Source organism: Macrobrachium rosenbergii, chromosome 18 (genome assembly GCF_040412425.1).
Source record: "Macrobrachium rosenbergii isolate ZJJX-2024 chromosome 18, ASM4041242v1, whole genome shotgun sequence".
Lineage (NCBI taxonomy): Eukaryota > Metazoa > Arthropoda > Malacostraca > Decapoda > Palaemonidae > Macrobrachium > Macrobrachium rosenbergii.
The window spans coordinates 13193808-13216733 of NC_089758.1; the positions used below are offsets into that span (position 1 = coordinate 13193808).

At 41.7% G+C, this 22926-nt stretch overlaps 1 protein-coding gene across 2 annotated transcripts in view; it reads left to right on the forward strand.

Moving 5' to 3' along the window:
• Positions 1 to 22926, forward strand: part of LOC136848132 (kynurenine/alpha-aminoadipate aminotransferase, mitochondrial) — a 45228-nt gene that overhangs the window by 20564 nt on the left and 1738 nt on the right. Inside the window, exons 5-11 of one of the 2 annotated variants that reach the window (XM_067120398.1) lie at positions 613 to 744; positions 1038 to 1187; positions 12437 to 12616; positions 12813 to 12939; positions 13902 to 13951; positions 14076 to 14234; positions 20980 to 22926. The exon at positions 20980 to 22926 is cut by the window's right edge and continues 1738 nt beyond it. In XM_067120398.1, the coding sequence (XP_066976499.1) occupies positions 613 to 744; positions 1038 to 1187; positions 12437 to 12616; positions 12813 to 12939; positions 13902 to 13951; positions 14076 to 14234; positions 20980 to 21036 (855 nt within the window). In that variant the 3' untranslated portion in view covers positions 21037 to 22926. The remainder of the gene's footprint in view (positions 1 to 612; positions 745 to 1037; positions 1188 to 12436; positions 12617 to 12812; positions 12940 to 13901; positions 13952 to 14075; positions 14235 to 20979) is intronic. The other variant, XM_067120397.1, reaches the window with a different exon arrangement.

The following is a 22926-nucleotide window of genomic DNA, read 5'->3' on the forward strand; positions in this document are numbered from 1 at the left end:
ACAGTACAGTAATGCATTTCTTCTTAGGTATACAAACCTGATCCTCTTATACTTTAAACCCAACTTGACCTTCCCACTTTGTCCCTGTAGCCAAGGGTACTATGCTTATCAACGTATTGTTAAAGTTTGAAACAAATTGTCCAAGTGGACCTAGGCTAATTGAGAAGTAGCACAAAACATGTGTGGCTATTTCCTCAAGATTCATGGCTTCCTCTTGATGCATAGGTCCAGATGTATAGGCACCTTAGGACCTAGGTTAAACTAATCATGAAGCTTGGATATGTCTTTCATGTAATTTATAATGGTAATTATGTTAAAAAGCTTTGCTTCAAAAAACAAATATATTTTCACGTGATCTCTTGAAAGTGGCACATGTTCTTCCAAATTGGAAATTGGGAGTTCGTCACCAAGTTTAACTGTTCCTTAATCTTCAAGAGAATTTTTGGCTGTTATTCATTGTGTGCCCAGTTGTAGATGACAAGATTTTCAATAGTTTTGTTGTAAAAGAACTCATTTAAATTAATGTTTGTTGGTTTTTGTCTTGTAATTCATTTGTATCTTTGGGAAAAGTTAGAATATATAATGATAGTGCTTTACTGATGTATTTTACAGTTAAATCCCTTCAAGCCTCGGTACTTGCCAGTAAAGTGTGACCGTGAAGGATTGAACCCCACAGCTCTACGAGAAATACTTTCACAGTGGAACCCAGAGGAAATTAGGGATGTTGAAGATAATGTACCAAAAGTAGGTTGACTAAAGGTCAAACACTTTAACGTTGTTATAATGTAATTAAGTCTAGGGCTCACTTGTTATAGTTTAGGTAAGTACAGCAGTTGCTCTTGTACTGTTTTATACATGTAACTTTGCTATATATTAGTATAGTGAATACCTGATCATGTGTAGTTTGTTTAATATTATGTAAAGAATTTTAAGTATCAAGAAACTTGAATTGTTGGACAGATAGTGCAGCATATTTTTTAATATAACTCCTAAAATTTATTTATAAAATAGTTGTACCCAATGTGTACTGTTTGCAGGTCCTGTATATTAATCCAAATGCCTGTAATCCTACTGGAGTTTCTGTCAGTGAAGGGAGACGCCGAGAAATCTATGAAATTGCATCGGCTTATAATCTCATCATATTAGAAGATGATCCATATTATTTTGTGCAGTTTGAAAAACCAGAGGTAAGGATATGTCTTTGAATTTTAATGCCTGCAGTATTTTAGTGATGTATTTGATTTTTTCATACCTGCTGCCTGTGCATTACAGTATTTTGGTTGTACCATAATAACTGCAAGTACACTTGCTGTTTAAGTCAAACCCATTGGTTTACATTAGCATATCATGTGGTCAGCAGCTCCTTCAGATAAACTCTTGGACTGGCATACATATGGGTAGATCAGTGCCTGTTGTGGCAGTTTACCTGACTCCTTGGGTCTGGCAAGTAGTTAACACCTTGCTGTTTGAGATCATAGTTTTTGCTGTATTTATGTGATTTTTTCATATTTTCCCATTTTTTCAGTTAGAACTTAAAATTTTGTTTCCGCATTTATGCTGTGGCGTGGGCTAGTGCATGAATATTTTCATTATTAGTTATTCCATATTCATTAGTGAGTAATTTTCTTTACTGGCTGGAAGTACTGAAGTATTCTGTATAGAGGATTACTATTCATTCTTGTTATTATTTTTTATTCTTTTTGGTGTAAAGTATAAATTACAATATTTCACTTTAGTACACTCCATGTGTAAAGTGTCATGTCATATAAGTAACTTACCAAGTAATTACAAAGCTATTAGTTTCTAATTATCATGGCAGCTTAAATTTTGAAATTTGCGCTAGCGCTTCCATTGTTTTAGTGCAGGTGGCATACAAGACAGCGTTAACGGAACCCTTGCTTTATGGATTTGGGAGTGACTATTGTAAAAATTGTCGCTTCCCTTCGGTCTTTTGCACTACAAACTCCTGCTCCCGAAAGCTTCCAATTACAGTAAACCCCCAGTGTTCGCATTCCTACAATTCGTGGACTCACATATTCCCAGATTTCTCTGTGGAACGTATCTACCCATTATTTGCGGAAAATTTGCCCATTCGCGGTATTTTTCACTGAGAAATATTCACTAATTACTGTATTTTCATATTTTCATGACTAAATGCACTTTTTTGATAAAACTATTAAAATACTCAGATATAAGGATTTTTAGAGGGTTTTTCTTGTGTTTAAACTATCAAAATAGGCAGTTCTGAGTGTTTTTAGAGGGTTTTTAAGTATTCACAGATTTTAGCTATGTGTGGGGCGGTGCGGTATGCATCCCCCGTGAATATGAGGGGTTTACTGTACTTGGTCCCTGAAAAAGGTGCTTGGACTTCTGTCAGCTCCTCAATTCAGTGGACCCAATACAACCACAACTCACATACTGCAAAAGGCGATCTTCTTGAGGGACGATATATCACTCAAACAGCTGATCATCAGTTATTATTGTCCCCTGGCCCATCATTCCTGGCCAAGAATGAGAATCCTTTAAGAAGGAAATCTGTTCTCATAAGGAAACTCAAATTAGCAACAAAAAATTGTGCCCGGATCAAGCACTTAAGGTTTACCTAGATGTCATGGCAAACATCCCAGAAGGTCTGATTTTTCGTACCCCCTAGCAAAAATAAACCACTCTTTCTACAAGGGCTGAGAATAATTTTAGTATCCCTCATTAAAAAGGCAAATCCACACTCGTTTCCTAGCTCACATGATATTAGGAAAGTAACTATGTCGTTAACCTCTCTTTCGAAGAAGTCTCTGAATGTACAGGGTGGTCATCAGAGATTGTATTCTTAAAACATTATTGCCACGAGCTAGGACAAATTCAATTACACTGTGTATCAGTAAGTGGTATGGTTAGTCCCAACCCCATAGGTGCTACAGCAGAAAACCAGAGGTCTCCTTGATGGGTGGGTATGCTTATTATCACTGGGGGAAGGTGTGACAATACTGCAACCAAAACCAGCATGCTTAGCTAAGTCACTGTAGAACTTCACTCTAAAACATACGTTCGTGTTTAGTTTTTTGTTCTTTGTTACCAAAACCTGAGGGATACTTATTTAGAATAAAGAATGGGGCTTGACCTTGGACCAGAAATGTTTTTTTTGTTGGAGTGTTGAGATTAAAAATTGAGAACTTAAGCCTTTTTGTCACCTGTAAATTTCTTTTTAAAGCTCCTTGAGGACGAAACAAGCTACTACACTATTAAGTAACAGATTTTGATATAGGAAAAACCTGTTTTTGGCAGTTGCTGTTGAGTCCTCAAAATCCTCCCACTTCCCTGACGAAAAGGCATGGGATTCGGGCAAGGGATCATCCTGCATCGACCAACAGAAAGTTATGACTTCTGGGTCTCTGTGCCGGTCTGTTTGTTGACAATGTGGCGGACTGAGCATGTGCTATAGTAATCACTTCCTCTTCTAACAGATTTTGACAATGGAACAACTGGGTACAGCTTCGCTGAAGATAAGAGAAAGTGCCCTCTTATCTTTGAGACCATTATTTACTCCGTCACATGTTATAGTGTTTATCATTATGACGCAATATCTTGCCAACAGACCAACTAAAAGAGAATTCTTTGATATTAGTTTGGTCACCATGGAGCTCTGGTAGAACCATGGAAGGTAACTGCTTGAGAACGAAACAAGCGACTACCAAAAATAAGTTTTTTCTGTGTCAAAAACTGTTTTTTGCAACAGCATATAATTATGCATTCTGGAAGGTATGCTCTTTTTCCTCCAGTGTTTTTCAGTTTGAATGCAATGTATTAATATTGATTATTATTACTAGCAGCCTTGAGTTTAAAACATTAAAATGTTGCATTATGTTTTTATCAATATTTTGAGTATGGGAATTTAATTGTTATTTTTATTATTTCCATATTGCTTATTCTTCCACAATTCTAAGGCTTTGGTCTTTTAACTTTTAATACCTCTGCTTCCTTTGGTAACCTTTCAGAAATTTTAATGGCCGTTTAATTACGGCAGTAACAACATAGGATAACATAATATACATTTTTCATTAAAAATTCATCATCATTTTGGTGGTAAATAACACAATTTTGGATTACATACAACCTGTATTTTTCAATCAAATTCACATCGAATGTTGTTTATTTTGAGAGTCTGAGGATAACAGATATGAGATAAATTCATGAAAATTTGCCATAGTTTTTGACCTCGTCTTATCTAAAGGTTATCTTATACACAAAAATATATGATATTTAAATGTGTTTTGTCCTTCCTTCCAGAGCCCACCATCATACTAACTTGAGTGGCATAGGTTCTAAGTAGAAATTCCTCATAGAAGTGGTTGATTATAGCTGGTCAGTAGGAGGAAGGCTTTTGAATCTAGATTGATTGATGGAGAAACCAATTGAATTCTGGAGAATTTCATCAAGTGCCTCTGTGAAAGAGAAAGCAGTATACTATTCTTAACTTGTGCCTTCCTTCAGAATAAATATCTTCAAAAAGATAATTAGAATACAAGTTCAAAGTAACAAAGGATGTAACTCAAAGCACTACACAAGTGGCATATATTAATAGTATATACTGTACTGTTCATAAAATCCCACAATATAACATGAGAATGTGTACATATCTGGAGACATTAGGATGAAAATTAGGGCTCTTTATGATTAATAATGCTCCTGATCATTAGGCTTTGATTTTTCTGTAGAAAAAACAAAAGCATCTATTATGAAAGAAGAGAGTAAGTGTGCTTAATGTTAAGTGAAATGGTGGAGTAAAGTTGGTAAATACAAAGTGAAATGGTAAAATAATGGTCACATTGTGTAAGATCAAATTGAAAAAGAGTCAGAATTGAACTAAAAACAGCAAATAGTGTATACACATTAGCCTACAGTCTTGGTCTTGATCTGATGCACGCTCGAACTGGAAAGCCCATGTTGTGTTCATCAAATCAGCTAAAAATTTGTTAACATGCTAAGCCTTTCTTGGCAGGTTGCAGCTCCTCACTCTTGTGGAAGACCATTTAGTTAAAAGAAGAGAAGCCACAGTTGTGGATTCATGAGTGATGCAGGAGACGAAAGCATTACCAGTAGAAGGTAGATTGCTCTGTCTCTAAAGCTGTCCTGATTCGTCTTCTCCTATATGAAGATTGGATATCCCATGACAACCAGGGGTCTTCATAGATCTTGATTAGGTGTAAGCACCAAAGGTGTCAGTGTTATGATTTTTTCAAAATTCCTTTATGGAATATACAAGCTATACAGGTGTAAAGAACTTTTGTCCTGTGAGTAAAGAAAAACTAGGAAAAGTGGTAATTCTTGTAATGCCAAGTAATTAAGAGTTAAGAAAATCCATGGTCATATAAAATGAGGTTATATTGAGTCTTTGAATTGTCATTAAAACTATTGTTTCAGAGGATAAGGAGCTAGAGAAGCTGTTAGATAATAATAAGCAAAAATTGCACCAATGATGTTAGTACAAGTGTCTTGTAATTTTTTTTTATTTGTAAGTGATATTTGTTCATGAGACTTACCTGTCAGATATATATATAGCTGTATTCTCTGTTAGTCCGACAGAATTTCAAAACTTACGACACACGCAGTGGGAGATCAGGTGGTTAGTACCCATTCCGCCGCTGGGAGGCGGTATCAGGAACCATTCCCATTTTCTATTCAGATTTTCTCTGTCGCGGTACTGTCAACACTTGTTTTCAGTACCTCCGTCTTGGATTTCGCATAAACTTGGTTGTCACTTGAGTATTTGTTTGATTTTGGTTTTTGACTTGGACTTGTGGCTAGGCATACGCTATTGTGGTTTGTTTTGGATTTGGCTTTGTTTTTCCTGGGATTAAGATGTCTGAATCTAGTTTTTCTAGTTATCGAGTTTGCCGTGTGCAAGACTGTAAGGTGAGGCTACCGAAAATTTCGGTAGATCCTCACACTGTATGCTCGGGTTGTAGAGGACATGTTTGTTTGTTGAATGACCGATGCAAGGAGTGTGAATCTTTGTCTGATGCTAGTTGGAGGACTTATGATTCTTATGTGAGAAAGCTAGAGCGAGATAGGATCAGGAGGTCTTCCTCCAGAAGTGGTAGGAGTCAGGGTAGTGTGTTTTCACCTGTTAACCCTCCTGTAGACGTAGCTCTTCCTAACCCTGTGGTGTTGCCCCCTAACCCTGGGGTTGTGTCTGCGGATGGTGATGCCCTGGCGATTATTATGTCTTCCATTCGTACCTTGGAAGCTAATATGCTCGCTCTTCAAAGTGCTGTGAAGTGCAGTGATAGTGTCCGTCCCCCTAGTGTTGTGGAGGGGGCGTCAGATCGGCCGTATAACGCCTCTAGGTCTAGACCTCTGTCGGACTCCCAGGACTCAGGGAGTGGGCAAGTCGAAAGCCGCAAGAGGGTTACGCGGACCCCCCACCGATCTGGCGTCCCTTCGGCATGTCCTGATGACGCTTCCCAGGCTGCCAAGGATCGTGCTCGGGCACGAATCCTTAAGGATTGCTTCTCTTCCCCCGATTCCTCCTCCCCGCGTCGGGAATGGAAATCTCGGGATTCTCGCCCTTTGAAGAGAAGCTTCAAAGAAGGGGACGCTTCACGTCCGCTTTTCTCGTGGCGCTCTTCGCTCTTCTCCGGAGGATTTTGACGCCATCCCACCGCAGAAGAGGACCAGGGCGTCATCGGACGATGACGCTTTTGAGCGCTCCGCTCGCTCCAGAAAGAAGGCTGTTGCTTCCCTGTGAGAAGGAAGAAGGCGTCCCTCGCCCCTCTTCTTCTCATAGGATCAGTCCTTCTCCTGAGGAGGAATCTTCTCCCTACTCGTAAGCTGCTCCTAGGCATGCAGGAGCAATTGGCTTTTAATGGCCCAGAAGGAGACTGATGCGTGTCGTCGTCGGAAGGATTCCCGGCTGCCGATCAAGAGGTCTAAACCTTCCCCTTCTCCTTCTCCACGTTCGTCGTCGTCGTCTCATGCTTCGCCGCCCGCTAGAAGTCCTGTTGCTCAGCGCTTTACTGGTCTTGGCAGGGATCGCAATTTCCTGCTTTCTGATGCGCTTCATGCTGCCAGGCTTGACGCCCCTCGTTCACGCCGCCCCTCTTGTTTCGTCATGGCGCTTCTCATGCTGCTAAAGCGTGGCGCTTCTCATGCTGCTCGGCGGGACGCCCTTGCTGCTCGACATGACGCCTCCTTGCTGCTCGTCATGACGCCTCCCTGGCTGCTCGACAGGGCGCCTCCCTTGCAGTTCGTCAAGACGCCTCCCTTGCTGCTCGGCACGACGCCTCTTGCTGCGAGGCATGACGCCTCCTCGCTGCTCGCTCTCATCAGGACTCTCGTCCGGATCGTTCGTCAAGAAGCTCGTCGGGATTCTCGTCAGGGCGCTTCGTCGAGACTCTCATTTTGACTCTTCTGCTCGAGACTTTGCGACCCCTCTCGGACTTCTTCAAGCAGAAGTCCCTTTTGCATGTTGGTCTGCAAGGACTTCCGTCCTACCGGTTCTTCTCCTGCCCCTTCAGTTGCTCCTGTGGAAGAAGGAGAGCTTTCTTGCGCTTGGATCCTGCAGTTGAGGATCAGTCCTCTTCTTCTTCAGCTTCTGCAGACTACCAAGTCTTAACTAGGCTGCTGAAAGACTTGTTTGGGGACAAGTTTCAACCCTCTGCTCCTCGCCCTCCCCCCCTCGCAGCTAACCTCGTCTAAGTCACAAAAGTCTTCTGGTTTTGTGAAGATGGCGACGTCTCTCTCTCTCGAAGAGGGCCTTTAACAAGGTTCAGGAGTGGATGGACTCCAGGAAGGCTCAATGCAAGACTTCTTTCGCCCTGCCTCCATCAAGATTGAGTGGAAAAGCAGGAATTTGGTACGAGACAGGAGAGGAGGTTGGTTGGAGAGTTCCTTCCTCTTCCCAAGGGATTTTGCCAGCCTTGTGGACGCTCCCAGAAGGTCTCTCCTTTCTTCAGCGAAAGGTGTCCTGGTCTTTATCTGAGACCGATCACCATCTGAAAGGCCTATTCAGGTCTTTAGAAGTTTTTAACTTTTTGGACTGGTGCCTGGGAGTCCTGGACTTGCAGGCTCGTAGCCCTGACTCCATTAGCCTGGGAGATTTGTTTAGTGTCCTATCCTGTATGGACAAGGCGGTTAGGATGGCTCAAGAACTGGCTGCCCATTTCTGTATGGGGCTTTTAAAGAAGAGAGCCATTTACTGCAACTTCACGGCGAAGTCGGTCTCTCCTACTCAGAAGGCAGAATTGTTGTTCGCTCCGCTTTCTAGCCATCTTTTTCCCCAACCCTTAGTCAAGGATATGGCCTCCACATTGCAAGAGAAGGCTACTCAGGACCTCCTGGCCCAGTCTTCTAGACGTCCTGCAGCCCCTTCGACTTCTTCCCTTGGGCAGGCTTCCAAGATTCAGAAGCCCTTTCGTGGAGACCCTCCTCTAGATCGTCCTTTAGGAAGAGGTCCTCAAGAGGTAGAGCCCCCTTCTAAGACCAGGGCAAGAAATGACTCCGTGAGACCTTCAGACACCGGTAGGAGCCAGGCTCCTTTCTTTTGCAAGAGCCTGGAGAGAGAGAGGGACGGACAGCTGGTCCCCTCAAGTCATCGAAAAGGGATACAAGATCCCATTCCTCGTATTGCCTCCATTGAAATACGATTCCCATAGATCTGTCGCCATCCTATCATCAGGAGAAACTGCAGATTCTCTTGACCTGCTCGAGCAAATGCTCGAGAAGAGAGCTGTGGAGCAAGTCTCGGATTTACAATCCCGGGCTTTTACAACAGGCTGTTTCTGGTTCTGAAGCAGTCAGGGGATGGAGACCAGTTCTGGACGTCAGCAAGTTGAACCATTTTCGTTCTGAAGGAAAAGTTCGTAATGGAGACGTCCCAGTCGGTCATGGGAGCCCTAAGACCAGGCGACTGGATGGTTTCTCTCGATCTCCAGGACGCCTATTTTCACGTCCCTATACATCCTCTATCGAGGAAATACCTGAGATTTGTCCTGCGGGGACAGGTATTCCAGTTCAGGGCCCTTTGCTTCGGCTCAGCACAGCTCCTATGGTCTTCACGATCTTAATGAGGAATGTTGCGAGATGGCTTCGCCTTGGAGGAATAAGAGTCTCTCTTTATTTGGACGATTGGCTCATTCGAGCCTCGTCAATGACAAGGTGTCTGGAGGATCTCCACACGACTTTGACCTTGACGAAGTCCCTGGGACTTCTGGTGAATTTCGAAAAGTCCCATCTGACCCCCGACTCAGTCCATCGTTTATCTGGGGATTCAGATGGATTCAGTGGCTTTTCGAGCATTTCCGTCTCAAGAAAGACAACTTCAGTGTTTAGAAAAAGTTTCAGCCTTCCTGAGGAAAGAAACATGCTCGGTGAGGGAATGGATGAGTCTGCTGGGGACCATTTCATCACTGGAGAAGTTTGTTTCCCTGGGGAGACTGCACCTCAGACCGCTTCAATTCTTCCTTGCAGAGAACTGGCACGACAAGGAGAATCTGGAAGCTTCTCTGAGTATCTCGCCAAGGTAAAGAATCACCTTCGGTGGTGGCTCGATCCATCGAAGTTGGCAGAAGGCCTTTCTCTCAAACTTCAGAACCCCGACCTAGTGTTGTTTTTCCGGCCATTCCATCTCGGGTGGGGAGCAACACTGGGGAGGGAAGAAGTGTCGGGCACCTGGAGAGGGGAACAGGTGTCCTGGCACATAAACCTCAAAGAATTGGGGCGATTCAGTTGGCCCTTCTTTTCTTCGAGGGGCGAGTCACGAACCGAGTTGTCCAGATCAACTCGGACAACACCACGGCCCTTTCATACCTCAAGAAACAGGGGAGGAACTCACTCTCGGTCCCTATTCGCCTTAGCAAAGGACATCCTTCTGTGGGCTCAGGCCCGAAATATTATGATCCTCACGAGGTTTGTTGCAGGCGTAGAGAACGTCCGTGCGGATCTTCTAAGTCGGCAGCGACAACTGCTCCCGACCGAATGGATCCTACACCAAGAGGTGTGTCAAGGACTGTGGAAGCTTTGGGGCGTCCCTTGGTAGATCTCTTCGCAACCTCCAAGACGAAGAGACTTCCTCTTTACTGCTCCCTGTTCTCGACCCAGGAGCTCTCTCAGTGGACGCTCTTCTTTGGGATTGGTCGGGGATGGACGTGTATGCCTTTCCCCGTACAAGATCATCGGAGAAGTCATCAGAAAGTTTGCGTCGTCGGAAGGGGACGAGGATGACGTTGATCGCCCCATTTTGGCCTTGAGGAATGGTTCACAGAGGTCATGTCCTTCCTAGTAGACTTTCCGAGATCTCTGCCCATGAGAGTCGATCTACTCAGACAACCCCACTTGAGTTACCACAAAAACCTCCCGCTCTGTGTCTGACTGCATTCAGACTATCGAGAAGCTGGCCAGAGCGAGAGGTTTTTCTAGACCAGTGGCGAAAGCTATTGCCAGAGCGAGAAGACTCTCCTCCAGCAATTTGTACCAATCGAAGTGGACCGTCTTTAGGAGATGGTGTAGAAAGAAGGGCATTTCCTCCACCACGACCCTCTGTGAGCCAGATAGCAGACTTCCTCTTATTTCTGAGGAGTGATGTGAAACTTGCAGTCTCGACTATCAAGGGGTATAGAAGTATGCTATCATCTGTTTTTAGGCATAGAGACTTGGATCTGTCTAACAACAGAGACCTTCACGATCTATTCAGATCCTTGAAACCTCGAAGGTGCCTGCTCTAAGGACTCCTTCTTGGAATTTGGATGTTGTGCTACAGTTCCTAATGTCCAGTTCGTTTGAACCTCTTCGTTCTGTGTCATTGAGGAACATTACTAGGAAGACTATTTTTCTAACCGCTCTAGCAACTGCAAAGAGGGTTAGTGAACTGCAAGCCTTTAGTAGACATATAGGCTTTAAAGGGCATAACGCAGTTTGTTCTTTAAGCCCTTCCTTTTAGCGAAAAATGAAAGCCTGTCTAACCCTTGGCCCAAGAGCTTGAAATCAAGGGTATGGCTGAAATCCTAATTCAAGAGCCAGAGAGTCCTTTGCCCTGTTAGGGCTCTCAAAGTCTACTTAGACAAGACGAAAGGAAAGTCGAGGTCCCTCAGATAGTTTATGGTATTCCGTAAAGAGACCGGACTTACCTATGTCAAAGAATGCTCTGGCTTTCTTTCTGAGGATACGATTAAAGAAGCCCATTCATGCTGTCAAGACACTGATTTTAAACTTCTGAAAGTCAATGCTCACGAGGTGAGGGCGGTTGCGACTTCAGTGGCTTTTCAGAAGAATATGTCACTCAGTAACATTCTGGGTGCCACATTTTGGCGGAGCAACTCTGTGTTCGCCTCACACTACCTGAGAGATGTGAAGACGACATATGAGAACTGCTTCTCGCTAGGACCATACGTTTCCGCAGATACTTTCCTGGGGGCAGGGGATGACACTCATCCTATCCTATAGAAAATGGTTGGATAGTGTTTTTATGGTTGTTGGGTCGACTGCCTGTGGCGGACTTCCCAATCGTTAGCTTTAGTTGCGTTATCCTAACTTAGTTAGGCTTGGTCAGGTGGTTGGTTTTACTTCGTTTGCCCTCATTGTATGGTCAATATGGTCTTGTCACATTGTGGTCACGCCCCGTTGACAGATCATCTAGAACTCACCAGCTATACAGGTCACACCCTTGCTGGAGACTCTAGTTAAGCAGAAGCGGACTTGGGTGACAGTAATCACGAAGTCAGCTATGCTAACAGGTAAGGAACAAAGTATCTTTCACCTACATGTAGTGTGTTTTCCAAAATCCTATTCTGTCTGTACCCACCTCAATGGTGGTATTCAGCTATATATATATCTGACAGGTAAGTCTCATGAACAAAATGATATTTTAATGATAAAATAAAGTTTGTTCATACTACCTGGCAGATATATATATTCATAGTGCCCGCCCACCTCCCCTCAGGAGACAGTGGCACTAGAAAATCTGAATAGAAAATGGGAATGGTTCTGATACCCGCCTCCCAGCGGCGGGAATGGGTACTAACCACCTGATCTCCCACTGCGTGTGTCGTAAGTTTTGAAATTCTGTCGGACTAACAGAGAATACAGCTATATATATATCTGCCAGGTAAGTATGAACAAACTTTATTTTATCATTAAAATATAATTTTTTTGGATATTTTTTCATTCAAGTAATTTTGATCCTGCCAGATTTTTTTTAAGTTACTTCCCTTTCTAGTAATATAGTATTCTACGTATTATTTTTGTTGGTAATGTGTTTCCTTTTAACCCAAAATCATCTTGATTGTTTCAAAATCTTGTAAGAAATCTTATTGCCTGTATCATGATAATCAGGTAAGAGAAACCCTTTTATATGTGCTTAATGAATAAAATTTATAAAAGGAATTCTCTCTGATTCTCTTCATATAAAAGTTAAGTGTAACTTACTCCTCCAAATTGCCCTCAGGATTTTCCTCCAAGTTTTCTAAGTATGGACACAGAAGGCCGCGTTTTAAGGTTCGACTCATTCTCAAAAGTTCTAAGTTCAGGCATCAGAATTGGCTTTGTAACAGGCCCGAAACCTTTAGTTCAGAGAATTTTATTACACAAGCAAGTTTCTATTCTTCATGCATCATCCCTGTCACAGGTATGTTTTTTCAGTGAGTTCTCAGTATGACAACAGAATTCTGTATTCAACTCATACTTTTCAGGAAAATGTATATAATAACCTGTTCTGGGAGAAAATGCTGGTCACGCATCTTGTATTGTGTATTGCTTACATGATGATAGATATTTTCTGAAATTTCTTTAATCATGCCTTGCTAAGCTGTGTATCTGAACAGGTGATGATCAATGAGTTGTTACGAATCTGGGGAATTGATGGGTTTTTGAAGCACACCCAGTCTGTCCAAGAATTTTATCGGAAGCAGAGAGATAGCATGATGGAAGCCGCAGAAAGACATCTGACTGGTTAGTACTTAGGACACTGTAGAGGGTGTTATCTTAGTAGGCATGTGTGAGTGATGAGCCTGCATGACTGTCTGTGGGGTCATGGGCATGGGCCTAACAAATTTTAGTAGAATTTAGGATTCCTGTGCAAGTGGCAGTAAGCTGCAATGTGAAAAGCCAACAGAGCAAGCGAGTGTGCTTATGGCTTTCATTTTTCTTCTCTCTTATATTTAGCTCTAGAAATACAGTATGCCATTAACCATTGCATATCATTTGCAGTAATGAAAGACAGTACAGTATACTGCTTACCATTCTACATTATTGTAGTTTTAGAAATACAGTATATACCACCTGTACATTAATTGCAGTGGTACAAATACACTACTGTGTATTGTTCTCAAACTGTATATTAACTGTAGTTCTAGAAATACAGTATACAGTACTGTTTTCCAAATGTTCATTAATTGTAGTATTAAAAGTTTAGAGTACTTTTTAGTAACTTGATTAATTTTTTTTTATTTAGAAGACCCAAAAAGCCTAGTGATTTTGCATCTGTTATGTATTTTTGCATTTTTATTGATAGGAACAGAGTATAGTACATTTTTTTTCAAGAACTGTTGAAGCTAAAATCTCAAACCTGGCTTTTGTCTTGCTGATACTGAATTTTTCATTATGACTGCATTTGGTGTAGTTTAGCTAGATGGTGGAATGCAGATTATAATATATGTAAATATTTATTTGCAAGTATTTTTTTTATTTGTTGCATGTAGCAAATTACAACAATTGAAAGCACCCTAAAGATTTTTTAAAGGATATATAAGACTTAGGGAAGAACTTGATGTTACCCTTATCTGACAGCTGTAAAGTAATTTTCCTGATCCTTGATTTACAGTAACATTGTTACTATAAGTCTCCTGTTGTTTTTATTAGCAAGTGAATTGGTATTTTTATTTATATGACAAATTGCATTGTTTCACATATAGGTTTGTGTGAGTGGGCAGTTCCAACTGGAGGAATGTTCTTGTGGCTGAAGGTCAGTCTCTTAATTTTTTATCACATAAAATGTGAAGTGTTGTTATAACTTAGTTATTGTAGTACATTATTTAGAGATATAAATAGTATCAAGTCAATTAATATTACAATATATTTGATTTTAGGTTCCAGGTGTTGTTGACACATGGGATATGATACTGGAGAGAGCTCTGAAGAAAGATGTTATATTAGTACCAGGCAAGGCATTTATGTGTGATCCATCATCTCCATGCCAGTACATGAGAGCAGCATTCTCAGTGGTAACTCCTGAAAAAATGGATAAGGTGAGTTTTGTAAGAATTTTGTGTTATTAAGATAATTTTTAAGTTATGCCGACACGATATACAAACCTTCGGTCCTTTACGATAGCAATTACTTATGGCGAAGTTGGACATGGCCGTTAAACTCTTGAGCAAGGTGGTTAGGCTTGTAACTACTGTCAGGTAGGCGGGAATATCCACCTGCCTGGATATAAACATTCCAGTTTGCTTCAGCCGTCATGTGTTGCAGACGTGTTTTCGGATCTCTTTGCCTGATTGTCATTAAGCTCTTTGTTATCCCAGTGGGGTCTTTCCGTATTTTTGTGTATATATTGCATTTGTTTGATATTTATTAATACAAACCCATGATTTGTGATAGCCTTGCATAAGCCATCGTTCCCCTGCATCTTTATTTAGATACTGAAGGCATTCCCCTATACGTTTGGAGATTTTAGATTGGGACGTAGTATCTTCACTCCCCTACATTGATTGGGATGTAAAGAGTTCGCTCCCCTTCTTGGGCTCCTGCCCTCCGTGTACAAGGACATGACTATTTCCTTTCTACTTGTGCTGAGTGTTGTTTTTGCCACCTGCACTATGGAGAGTTGCTGGGGTGGGGTGGAGGTTGCGGGCGTCGTCGGTAAGTTTTGCTTCCATGGCGCCCTTAGTGGCCTCCCCTCCTTCCTTCTCTCTCCCTGTAGGTTCTTCCTTATCTCTCCTTCGGTAGAGATCTCTCTCCTTCGCCATCTTCGCTCGCTCATCGGGCAAAGACCGCAAGGGGGGTGGGCCGCGGGCAGTTGGGTAACCTCTTGTAAGGGGCCTCCTCTTGCTGCAAAGGGCAGTTCCCCTCAGAGCGAGAGGAGTCTCCCTCTACTAATCATCTTTGCTTTTTCTTTCAGGTTGACAGTGAGCATCGCAGGCAGAGCAGTAGTTGGCTGGATATCTCAGTTGGGATATCTTTGCCTGAAGGAGTCCCGGCGTTCATACAGTGTTGCTTTGGGATCAACCACAGTACCTGGTTGGATTGGCATAGTTCCACGTTGGGATCGTTCTGACTCTGTTCCCACCAATGTGGATCGATTGCTGTCATTGCTGGCCTTCATATATGCTGTGGCACTGCCTCTAGCATATCTGTGGTCTTTTGCTCCTGCTGTTTCCTGTGTTATGCTCCTGTTGACTGGACGACGGTCTCTGGGCGGCTCTTCCTGGTCTCCTGCCGCAGCCATCCTGATCGTTCTTGTCACTGCTGGTGACGTTCATGTGACGTTCCTGGCCGTTGCTGTAGCTCCTGCCTTCCAAACCGTTTCTGTAGCTCCTGCATCGGCTGTCCTGACCGTGCCTGCTGCTTCTCCTGGTGGCCATGTCCTGGGTTGCTTCCATTGTGATCGTGCCTAGCTGCCTTGGAGGTTACGATGTTTCGTGTCCACCATCCTGTAGAAGATGTCGGAGTAAAGGTAAAGGAACTTGCCGTGTGGAAGTAGCTGTCGTCTTCAACTTATCTTCAATTTCGTCTTCTGTTGCCTCTTCCCTTCCTCTCCTGAGGGGGTCCTGGGAACTGGATAGACCTCTGTTGGCCGAAGGAGAGGAAGGCTGCTTCTTCTTCCCCCTTGATGTCCTTGGACATCCAGGGACTGCCTCTTCCAAAGAGACTGGGTTTCTCATTGGCTTTTCCCAACCTTCAGGTTCAGGAACCAATTCGCATACCCCTGGGTTTTGTGTTTTGGGAGCCGTGAGCGAGCAGACCTTGGTTTGCGCTCCAGTTCCCAGTCCTAGAGGGTACGCCTCTAAGAAGGGTGCTGCTTTGGGCGCTCGTTCGCAAGCTGTTCTGAGTACTCGAGATTCTATGGAATATCAAGTATCCTGATCTGGTCTGGAGAGTACTCTCTCCATCCCAGTTCGGGAGCAGTGCAAGAGAAAGGGCCAAGGCACCCAGGTGTCTCAGCTCTTCTTGCCAGCACTACAAGCGCTCCCAGAGTGCTTACCAGTGCTCAGTCGGGTTCCCAGCCTGGTGTCTCGATCCTATCAGTTCGAACACCAGAAGAAGCAGGGAAGAGATTCCTTTTGGGAGTCCTGCGAGACTTCTAAGGGACTGGCTCTCTTCTGGGAGACAAGTTTCTGTTGTTGGCTCTTCCCGCCCTCGGGCGGGAACCGATTCGCATTCTCCTCTAGGGTCTAGCGTTTTGGGGGCCGTGAGAGTGTGTCCTCGAGAGGCCACACCCTCATTGCCAGTCTTAGAGGGTCTTCATCTAAGACTGGTTCTGTGCCTGGCTCTTTTCAACAGAATGTACCAGTTTTGGGCCTTAGCTTCGGCCTTTCGACCGCTCCGCAAGTGTTCACCCAAGTCCTTGCTCTGTTTTCCAAGTGGTTGCATCTGATGCGGATGAAAATCTCCCTCTCCTTAGATAATTGGCTCCTTTGATTGCCATCGAAGGAGAGGTGCATGGAGGACCTTCGGAAGACCCTTCGATTATCACAAGAATTGGGTCTGCTAATCAACCTTCAGAAGTCCCAGCTGGTTCCATCACAGACGAATCTCTATTTTGGGGATGATGATAAACTCTCAGAGTTTTCAGGTTTTTCCATCACCCAAGAGTTCAGTCATGCCTGAAGAAAGTTGATGAGTTACTCGCCCACCAAACCTGTTCAGCGAACCAATGGATGAGCCTTCTAGGTACCTTAGCCTCCATGGAGCAGTTTGTTTCCCTAGGAGGGCTACACATGAGAACTCTTCAGTTTTGTCTGTGGGCCAGCTGGGACAGAAAAGCTTATCCAGACACATTCGTCTTCCTGATATCTCAAGAAATCAAGGAGGATCTCCGGTGGTGGAAGGCAGAAGGCAGGCTTTCAGAAGGAAAGTCCCTTCCTTTGAACCCCAACCTAGACTTCTATGCAGATGCATCGGATCTGGGTTGGGGAGCGCTTCTAGGCACCCAAGAAGTGTCAGGAACTTGGTCCCAGGAGCAGATTCACTGGCACATCAACCTCAAGGAGCTGACGGCAATTCTGCTGGGCCTTCAGTATTTTGCTTCAGTAGTCCGCTGTCAAGTAATGACTGTACACTCGGACAATACTACAGCCCTGACATATATAAAAAAGCAAGGGGGGGACTTGTTTGTTCTCCCTTTGCGAAGCAGGTAGAACCCTCCTTTCATGGGCAGATCACAACCAGACCAAGTTGGTGATGCAGTTCATCCAGGGCAAGCTCAATGTCCTTGCAGATGGGTTGAGCCATTGCAGCTAGGTGCTCCCCACAGAGTGGACTCTTCATCTGCAGGTGTGCAAGGACCTGTGGAAGCCATGGGGGAGACCTCTTACAGATCTGTTTGCGACGTCCAAGAATCATTGTCTACCAGTCTTTTACTCTCCAGCACCAGACCCTCTAGCATGGGCTACAGACGCCATGCTATAAGACTGGTCGAACAAGGATCTCTATGCCTTCCCGCAATTCTGCATTATACGAGAAGTCCTCAACAAGTTCTGCAACCACATGAACGTCTGATGACACTAGTGGTCCCGTTCTGGCCGCAACAGGAATGGTTCCCAGATCTCCTCAAGCTGCTGACGGACTTCTCAAGATTGTTACCACAGCGACCAAGTCTGCTCAGACAACCCCACTTCAGGCGGTTCCACCAAGGATTGTCCACTCTGGCCCTGACAGGGTTCAGACTGTCAGGAAACTCTTTAGACAGAAGGGGTTTTCAAGAGCAACTTCAGAGGCTATTGCCAAGTGTAGGTGCTCCTCTTTCGACAAAGTCTATCAAGCCAAGTGGACAATCTTCAGAGCCCGGCGTAGAAGACACGACATTTCATCTTCTAAGACGTCTGTAGCAGACATTGCCGAATTTCTCCTGTACTTGAGGATATCTGCCCTCCTCTACGATCAGAGGATTTTGGGCCATGCTGAGTTCAGTGTTTTTGCACATAAGTATGGATCTCTCTGCTAATCAAGACCTATCCAATCTCATAAAATCCTTTGATACCTCCAAATCCAAGGGGCAAGAGGCTGTCTCTTGGAATCTGGATGTAGTTTTGAAGTGGCTCTCCAGACCCCGCTTCGAGCCTCTTTGTTCTGCTTCGTTATGAGATCTTAGCAGGAAGACCCTCTTTCTTGTGACGTTAGCGACCGCCAAAAGGGTCAGTGAAGTGCAAGCTCTTGACAAGAGAGTGGGATTTTCCCAAGTTGATGCTGTATGTTCCTTCACCCTGGGCTTTTTAGCAAAGAATGAAGACCCAACCAACCCCTGGCCTCGTTCCTTCACTGTTAAAAACCTGATGGAAATACTAGGCCTAGATGAGGAGGAGAGAGTTCTGTGCCCAGTGAGAGCACTGAGGTACTACTTGCATAGAATGGAAAAGATTCGAGGTCCTATGAGTAATTTGTGGTGCTCGGTTAGGAATCTGTCTTGAAGTACTTAATCCATATATCCCACCTCCGTGTCAATTTGAAATTCAGCAATGTAATTACTTGTTAAGTTACATATATTAAAATGACATTTTTATGTTAAAATAAAGTTTTATATATACTTCCCAAGTAATTACGAATCAAGCCCTCCCTCCTCCCTTCATGGAAAGAAGGGCAAAAAACAACTGAATCGCGCTGTTGAAGTCGCTCCTCTTGTACCCCGAAAGTGGGCGGGGACTAGTCACCTACACCGACACTAGTGCTACTGTGAATTTCAGAATTTTTAAGCTGCTAGCAAGTGAAACTATAAACAATGTAATTACTTGGTAAGTGTATATAAAACTTTATTTTATCATAAAAATAAAATGTAATTTTATACAGTGTTATTAGAATGTTATTCTGATAAAATTGTTTGTGTACACTATCATAGTATATTGCATACAAGAGAAAAAAGGGTTTTACTTTTTATTTGTGAACAATACGATGTATTTTACAGTGCTTGGTACAAATGGAAAACGTTGTGTAGCCTACCGAACTACGTGTCGCATGCAGGAGAAAAAGAAGAGGTTGTGCTTTTTACATTTTAATTGTATTTATGGAGTTTATTTTCTTACAGATATGAAAAAATAAGGTAGCATCAAGTTTTCAGTTTAAAGTGTGATGGTTGTTTATAAGCATAGTTAGTATTTACATAGCCTATGAAGTATTGACAAGGTATTACAGTACTTATGATTGTATTTATAGGGCTTATTTTGTTATAAATATAGGAAAATAAGGTAGATAATTACTTTTTCATAAAGTTTTCAGTTTAAAATGTGATGGTTGTTGTTTATAAGCATATTTAGTGTTTATGGTTATACGGTATTGACAAGGTAAGGTGAGGAAGGTTACGGAGTTGCTCTTGCACGCCTGTAGATATTTTACTCGCCAATATCCAGATTTTCGTCATTATCCGACAGGATCTTGGCTCTGTTAATCTGTTAATCCAGATAATTGAAGGAGTACTGTATAGCAAAACCAATGCATATTAATGAACAGTTGAGACAGAAATGAAGAACCAAAGGTAAATGTTTCCATGCAATGGAAGACAAGCAGCAAAATATTTTTTGAATAAATGAAGAACTAGGTAAAGGATTAAGGAAGGCTAAATTTTACAAAGCTCCCATGCTAAACAAAGGCAGAAATAAAAAAAAAAATGCAAAAATTACAGGAGAAAACTTGTGAATGAAAGCAGATGAATGGCATGCCACAATAACAGGAGAAAGCAGTGGTAACCATGGGAAGCACAACAGCACAATTAACTTTGGTGTAGTCACATGCAGGAATGACGCATCATCATCTGGTGTAGTGGAGTGTAAAATGGTCATGCACAATAGGACTTTTCTCTATTCAAGATATATCAGATTACTATGCATGAGAGCCATTCATACAGACTAAGGCTATACAGTACAGGCAGTCCCTGGTTTATGACGGGGGTTTCATTCCTATGCTGCGTTGTAAGCCGAAAAATCGTCAAAAGTCTTAAGAAAACCTTACTTTTAATGCTTTGGGTGTATTGAAAATGATGTAAACTGCATTTTTATTGAGTTTTTCATAAATAAAAACTCCAAATTTTTATTATTCTGCCATTTTGTAGCCATATTTCTTCCGATGGATTGGCATCGTAAGCGTCGTAACCCTGGAACATGCATCGTAAACCGGGAAATAATTTCTGATGAATATATTTTAAAAGCGTTGTAACCTGGGAATGTCGTAAGCCGGACCCGTTGTAACCCAGGGACTGCCTGTATATGATTGATGGGTTCATAGAAACAAATTGGCTTTATAGTCATTCTCCATCACATTAATAATGATAAGGCAAAGACTTCCTTAGCTTTCACATAGGTGTGGTTAAAAGGATGCCACTGAGTTGTTGCTTGTAAAAGAAATTAGTTAGCAGATATCCATTTTTGCAGACCTCTTATGCTATCACTGATTCACTATTATACTAGACTTGATGTGTTGATGAGGTACATTTCCTACAATTCTTTATCATCCTAGAACTTTTTGGTGTCTTAATGTATTTAGTACTTTGTTTTTATAGGAGTCAAATTTCTGGCAAGCATTTCAGTTCATAACTTGGAAGGAAATGACCTTGGTATTGTGATTAACCCACAGTCACCTAGATATGCTAATGTGATTTTGGTTAATTCAGTAGGTTATTTTTAATTTAGAATTGCTCTTGAGCTATAGAGGAAATTCCATTTAAAATTTTGCTTACATACTTTCCAAAAAATCTTTGCCTTTAGGTTATAAATTCATACATAAGCACCATAAAGTTAGTCTTATTTTGTGTTGGTTATATCTTTAATCCTTAATTTGTTCCAGGGGCTGATGAACTTAGCAGAATTAATTCGTGAGGAGATAACTCTTCAGCAGACTTGAGAATCCTGTTGCTTTCCTCTCTTCACAGACTTCACTCATTGGCGTTTGGCTGTGAAATCTCTTACATATTGAAATTGTGTAAGACTCTGAGACAGAAGCTAATGACAAGTACAGTGCTGTATTCAAGAAAGTGTAGATGTATGTTGCATAATGTATTAGAAACTTTACATTGTCTCTGAAGGCTTATCAGAAGGAACAGAAGTTGTATGGTATGTTTTGTCAATGCTGTACAGTACCTTGATTGCAATTTCTTGAACTCTATTTTTTCTAGTCAGGTCAGGAAATACTGGAAAGTAAATTTTAATGTTGCAAGGTAATCTCACATTTGAATTGAACTTCGGGGTAATTTTTATTTTTTATATTTACATTTAGGAAAATATGCTAAGCAATGACTTTTAATCAAGAAAATTGTTGAAATTATGCAATTGCCAACATGTGACATATTATGAAATGTGGTATGTTTTACATGCTTTTACTTTACCTAACCCATCTGTCTGCTGTACAGGAATTAGGCATATTATATCGTCCTCCTTCATTTGATATTTCAGGGAAATAAGATACCCTTTAGATGCCTAGAAATCTAGGATTGGTCTTCAGTAGTACACATAGAAATTTAATAGATGAGATTTTTTGTCATAGGTTAATGCATTGTTTGGATAATATTGTTTTTCTCCTTTTCCTTGTTTTTATGTGTCTACTGGCATCGCTTTTTTCCTCTGGTGATGTTCTGCCATCCAGCATGAAGTGTTGTAACTGCTGATCCTGGTTCTGCATGTATTAAAAAAGGTTAGGAAAGTATCTAATAGGAAAATGCAAGAAAGGAAGTGAAATTAGGAATTGTTTCACAGTGGCTAAGCTGTTGCTACACCTCAGATTTTCAGGGTTCTTTTAATAGTTCTCAGATTATCTAGAGACTCCAAAATTATTTGTGAATGTCCTATTTCCTGTAACCTTTCAGGTTTATGGTGGTCACTCAGTGATGTTATTAACTCACAGAGTATGCTGTTACTATGCAACAGAAAATCAAAATTAATTCATTAATGTTCCTGCCTCAGTGTTATGACATCACAAAAGGAATTCTGAATGTTCACTTGATCTTTTGCAGTGATTATGGTCTCTTGCCCACATTATTTGAACTGGTTATTATCTTTTTTTAAGCCATCTATAAATCACTTTATAGTGATTATAGATTTAGCACACATCTGTAGTTTGTAGTTAGTGAAGGTTAGCGTAGGGAATTGTTTTAATGTACTTTTTACATGTTATTTATTTACATCACAAGTATTTTTATCATATCTTCATCTTATTCATTTGTCTTTATGAGGTATTATGTCCCACTTTTTAGAGTAGTTTTTTTTTATCATTAGGAATTTAGATTAGATGACAGTATCATAGAATATACCTTTAGGCATTTGTTGCCATATTGAGTAATGTATGCTTGCTTTCTTTAATTCTCTCAACTTGTTTTGAGTTAGTTTTATTGTAATTCATTTTTTGATTCCCAGAATTCCAATCCTGAATAGTATGAAAAAATTAAGATTTCTTATGATGCTGCTTGCCATTCTAGTATGTAGAGCAATTAAATAGCTCTTTCCTTTCACTGCCAAAATATCTGTCAGGGATAGCCAAGTCAATTAATTCATTTAATTTGTATTTATATTATCATTTGTCTTCCTAAAGCCCCTTTTTCTCATGATTTTTACATTTATGGTTTTAAAGTATATTATCAATATTGATTTTAGAACTTCCCAGAATCACACAAAAAGTTTATCGTCACCTTTATGATTGTGCAGATATGGTGCATGGTTGGTGTTGCAGTATTTTTACATTATTAGAAGTAGACAAGTACAGTAACTTGCATTAATTTCCAATTCAGAACAGTGGATTACC